General features: G+C 60.1%; 1 protein-coding gene across 1 annotated transcript; it reads left to right on the top strand.

Moving 5' to 3' along the window:
* The first annotated feature begins 664 nt into the window (after positions 1-664).
* VRTN (vertebrae development associated) lies at positions 665-3,025 on the top strand. The gene has a single exon (XM_004612394.2). It carries the CDS (start codon positions 665-667, stop codon positions 3,023-3,025), a length of 2,361 nt encoding a protein of 786 aa, XP_004612451.2.
* The last annotated feature ends 2,625 nt before the right edge of the window (positions 3,026-5,650 follow it).

The raw sequence follows: 5,650 nt of genomic DNA, 5'->3' as shown, positions 1-5,650 counted from the left end.
AATCATTATTAGTGTTATGGAAATAAATACTTTAATCTGTAGACCCCCTGCAAAAGTCTCAAGGCAAGCCCTTTACCCACTGTACTATCTTTCCTTTAATTAATTGTATTCCTTGGGTCATATCTGGTGATGCTCAGGGGTTACTCCTGGCTCTGCACTCGGGAATCAAACTCGGCTGTGCTTGCGGGACCCCGGGATGCCAGGGTTCGAACTAGGGTTGGCCGCATGCAAGGAAAATGCTGTAGACCCTGCACTATCTTTCCAGCCCCAGTATCTCCTTTCTTTTAGAGGGGGCCGCCACACCCAGTGGTACTAAGGGAGTACCCCTTGTTCAGTGCTCTGGAAAACATACAGGGCTGGGGTTTGAACCAAGGCCTTCCTGCATGAAAAGCATACACTCCAGCCGTTTGGGCTTCTCTCTCCCTTTCATAGGAAAGGAACCAGAAGCTTAGAGAGGTTAAATGATTGGCCCCAGCCAGTCTTCAAGGTCAGGTTTCAGAGCCAGTTTCGGTATTGCCCCGTGGAGCAAGTAGCCGTGACCCTGAAGGATGTGTTCCGGGATGGATGAGGGCAGAAGGTAGTGGGGTGGACCAGGCATCATTGCTGGGCATCACTTGGGCACCTACCTAGGCCTGACCTCTGCCCTCTGCCCTCTGCCTGCAGGATGACATCCCAGGAGCAGCTGGTGCAGCATGTCCTTCAGGAGCTGCAGGAGGCCGTGGAGTCCCAGGGCCTGGAGGGGCTGGTGGGGGCCGCCCTGGAGGCCAAGCAGGTCCTTTCTACCTTTGCCCTCCCCACGTCGCGGGAGGGCGGCCCCTGCCCGCAGAGGCTGGAGGTGGACTCGGTGGCGCTGAGCCTGTACCCCAACGACGCGCCCCGGAACATGCTGCCGCTGGTGTGCCAGGGCCAGGGCAGCCTGCTGTTTGAGGCGGCCAGCCTGCTGCTGTGGGGGGACGCGGGGCTGAGCCTGGAGCTGCGGGCGCGCACCGTGGTGGAGATGCTGCTGCACCGCCACTACTACCTGCAGGGCATGATCGACTCCAAGGTGATGCTGCAGGCCGTGCGCTACTCGCTGTGCTCCGAGGAGTCCCCGGAGATGACCAGCCTGCCCCCGGCCACGCTGGAGGCCATCTTCGACGCGGACGTCAAGGCCACGTGCTTCCCCAGCAGCTTCTCCAACGTGTGGCACCTGTACGCGCTGGCGTCCGTGCTGCAGCGTAACATCTACTCCATCTACCCCATGCGCAACCTCAAGATCCGGCCCTACTTCAACCGCGTCATCCGGCCGCGCCGCTGCGACCACGTGCCCGCCACGCTGCACATCATGTGGGCCGGCCAGCCGGTGGGCGGCCACCTCTTCCGCCACCAGTACTTCGCGCCCGTGGTGGGGCTGGAGGAGGTGGAGGCGGAGGGCGCCGGCCCGCTCTCGGCGCCCGCCAAGACCCTGGAGCTGCTGAACCGGGCGCCCGGCCTCAGCTACTCGCACCTGTGCGAGCGCGCCAGCGTCACCAAGAGCACCTTCTACCGCTGGCGCCGCCAGTCGCAGGAGCACCGGCAGCGCGTGGCCGCGCGCTTCTCGGCCAAGCACTTCCTGCAGGACAGCTTCCGCCGCGGCGGCGGCCTGGTGCCCCTGCAACAGTTCCTGCAGCGCTTCCCCGAGATCTCGCGCTCCACCTACTACGCCTGGAAGCACGAGCTGCTGGGCAGCTCCGGGGCCTGTCCCGCCCTGCCCGCCCCGGTGGAGACGCTCCCCGGGGAGGCCCTGGAGAAGCTGCCCGAGGAGCCGGGCGCTGCCGCTGCCGTCGCTGCTGCCGCGGGGGTTCCCGGGGGCTCCTCGCAGGCCCTGGCCACCCCCGGGATGGTCTTGATGCAGCGGGCCAAGCTGTACCTGGAGCACTGCATCTCCCTGAACACGCTGGAGCCCTACCGCTGCTTCAAGTGCAGGTTCCCCGGCATCTCCCGCTCCACCTACTACAACTGGCGCCGCAAGGCCCTCCGGAGGAACCCCGACCTCAAGCCGCCGCCCGCCCTCTTGGGGACCCGGACTCCCCAGCCTGCGTTGGTGGGAGAAGACCCCCAGCAACCCTCCTGGAAGGGTGAGGCGGCAGAAGGAGCGGAGAAAGCGCGGGATGAGGGGCCCCGCGCGCCCCAGCAGCTTCCGCCCCCGAGGATGCCCCTGTACCGTTGGCAGCGGCGCCAGCGCAAGGCGGCCCGCAAGCAGGTGCTGAGCGGGCACCTCCCCTTCTGCCGCTTCCGCCTTCGGTACCCGGGCCTGTCGCCGTCCTCCTTCTGGTTCTGGAGGAGTCTTGTCCCCGGCTGGCCCAGACCCAGGTCTAAACTCCAGCAGCAGCAGCAGGCTCCCCCCTCCAGCCGAGAAGGGGTGCAGGAGGCTGAGAAGAGAGAGAAAGAGGCCGCCGGGAGTGGGACCCCGGCCCCAGCCATGGCCGCCCCTCAGGGGACGTCAAGTCTGGGAGAGGATCCTGGGCAGACTCAGAGAAGGCCTTCCAGAGAGGGCGTCCCCGTGCAAGACGGGATGCTGGCCCAGGGCCACCCCCGCAGTGGGTCTCCTTCCAGCTCCGCAGCCGCGGCCAGGGGCGGGGAGGGGCAGGGGCTGGTGATGGACATGCTGACCAGCCCCAGGTTCAAGGCCGAGGCCAAGCTGTTCCTGCAGAAGCGCTTCGAGTCCCAGAGCTTCCCCTCGTACAAGGAGTTCAGCGCCCTCTTCCCGCTCACGGCCCGCTCCACCTACTACATGTGGAAGCGCGCACTCTACGAGGGCCTCACCCTGGTCGACGGCTCGCCCGCCGCTGACCGGCAGCTGGCGCGGGGACAGGAGGGACAGGGGGAGCCTGTGCAAAGAGGCCAGGGGCCCGCATTGCCGCCTCGCTTGGCTCGGCCAGGGGGCCCTGGGCCCGGTCCCCGCGGTGGTGCTGAGTCCAAACCCACGGCTGCATCCGTCCTGCTCCCTGGCCCGGGAGCGGAGGGCCGGCAGTCCAGCCCTCCTGCCCAAGCTTCCCACCAGTGATGCTCTCAACCGTTTGCTTCCTTTTGATGCTTGTGCCTTGACTTTAGGTTTTTTCTTTTTTCTTTTCCCATTGAAGCTGGGCCCTCCAGCTGGTGGACCTGTGTGGAGGGGGCTGGAGGGGGCTGGCTTAGCTGAGGCTGCTTTCAGCTTTTCCTAGAGATAAAAGGGGTGTGAGAGCAAGGCCCACCGTTGCACCCCGGGGCACTATCTACCTCTGCAGTTCCTTTGGGGTGTTGGCACCCAACTCACTCAGGTTTTCCAAAGGAACACGAGGAATCTCACGCCCTGCGGAGCCTTCGGGCAGATGCTGACGAGGGGGAGCGAGGGGAGTGTGATAAGGAGATGCGGGAGCCTCTCGCCTCAGCTTGCTGGTACTTGGCTGCTCCGTGTAGACCCTGCACGCTTCTGCCAGACTGCCTGCCTCTGGGGGCCCAACCCCCCCGCCGCCCTTCCCTCTGAGCTGTTCTCTGAGCCCCATCTTCAAAGAACCTTATGATGGTCAGAAGGGAGAGAGGGGCATTGTCTGAGAGTGGAACTGGAAAACCAAAGAAATAAAGTGACGTGGTGCCCACAGCCCTCGGTCTCTGCTGTTTGTTCTGCTAGGAGATGCGTGTGCCCACTCCCGGCCTCCCCTGGGAGTCTAGGGGCTGGACAGGGGCTGTTTCCCTTTCCTGCTGGGTCTGAAGGACAGAGGATTCCTCTTCAACTTGGATCCCGAAGTGACCCAGGGCCTCTTCAGCCCAGGTCTGTGTGGGGTGGTCCCTGCTGTGGGTGCAAGCACCAGGCCTGTCCCTGATGTGTGTGACTCTGCTGCTCCCCCAACATGGCAGCCTCATGGGCAGGCTTTTGCGTCTGGGGTGTGTTCTGTTTGTCTTCTTGCCTCTCTAGGTTTCCTTCCAGCACCATCATCCTTAGGCAGGTGGAGGTGGTGGTGGGGGGGAAAATCTTCCTGCTTCAGATTTTTTTTTTTTTTTTTTTTTTTTTTTTTTTTTTTTTTTTTTTAATTTTTATTAAATCACCATGTGGAAAGTTACAAAGTTCTCAGGTTTATATGTCAGTTATACAATATTCAAACACCCATCCCTTCACCAGTGCCCAAATTCCACCACCAGAAACCCCAGTTTACCCCCCCGCCCCCACCCCCTACCCCCTACTGTATAACTAATGAATTTCACTTCATTTTTTCTTTACCTTGATTACATTCCATAATTCAACACAAAACTCACTATAGTTGACATAACTCTCTCTCTCTCTTTTTTTTCCTCTTTTTCCTTTTCCATTTTTTTTTTTTTTAATTTTTCCCCCTCATCCCCCTTCCTGCGCCTCATAGTATGGTGTACTCCACGCCACGTTGGCCAGCGTGGGGCTTTTGCTTAGCTCATAGTCCAGAGGTGGCTGTTACAATAAGAACCTTCAATATTTCAACAAAAACTTACTGTTATTATTTGGAGTTTCCCCCCCAAGTCTGACCTGTTCAAATGGAACCCTTTCACATTGATGACAATTATAAATGTTAAGTCGCGCGGACGCGGCAGCGTCCGCGCGGTTTTGGATTTCTGTATAAAGTCCTGGGAAAATTCTGCCAGAAACCAATTCCTAAAGCTGTCTCTGGTTCCCGCTTGTTCCACATCCACCGGCTCTGCAGGGGCATGGGCGCCCGGGCCGAAAACCCGGCCGGCCGGAGCCGAGCACGGGCCCGACTAGGGCTGGCTCTGTATCCTGCGGCTGTTTCAAGTTCAAAGCACACATTTTTTTTTTTTTTTTTTCCGCGCCACCAAGTTCGTACCTTCTCAATGGACCCACAAAATGTCGGACACCACGCCTTCTCCCGGAGGGGAGAGAGACCCAGAAGGGAGGTTCTTTCCTCCGTTAGCCGGCGTGGGGCAAAGGCTTAATTCACAGTCTCCATCCATGGGTGCAGGCACTTGCTGGAACCCCAATTCCTAAAGCTGTCTCTGGTTCCCGCTTGTTCCACATCCACCGGCTCTGCAGGGGCATGGGCGCCCGGGCCGAAAACCCGGCCGGCCGGAGCCGAGCACGGGCCCGACTAGGGCTGGCTCTGTATCCTGCGGCTGTTTCAAGTTCAAAGCACACATTTTTTTTTTTTTTTTCCGCGCCACCAAGTTCGTACCTTCTCAATGGACCCACAAAATGTCGGACACCACGCCTTCTCCCGGAGGGGAGAGAGACCCAGAAGGGAGGTTCTTTCCTCCGTTAGCCGGCGTGGGGCAAAGGCTTAATTCACAGTCTCCATCCATGGGTGCAGGCACTTGCTGGAACCCCAATTCCTAAAGCTGTCTCTGGTTCCCGCTTGTTCCACATCCACCGGCTCTGCAGGGGCATGGGCGCCCGGGCCGAAAACCCGGCCGGCCGGAGCCGAGCACGGGCCCGACTAGGGCTGGCTCTGTATCCTGCGGCTGTTTCAAGTTCAAAGCACACATTTTTTTTTTTTTTTCCGCGCCACCAAGTTCGTACCTTCTCAATGGACCCACAAAATGTCGGACACCACGCCTTCTCCCGGAGGGGAGAGAGACCCAGAAGGGAGGTTCTTTCCTCCGTTAGCCGGCGTGGGGCAAAGGCTTAATTCACAGTCTCCATCCATGGGTGCAGGCACTTGCTGGAACC

This window comes from Sorex araneus, chromosome 3, assembly GCF_027595985.1.
Source record: "Sorex araneus isolate mSorAra2 chromosome 3, mSorAra2.pri, whole genome shotgun sequence".
Lineage (NCBI taxonomy): Eukaryota > Metazoa > Chordata > Mammalia > Eulipotyphla > Soricidae > Sorex > Sorex araneus.
This window is presented reverse-complemented; position numbering and strand designations above follow the sequence as displayed.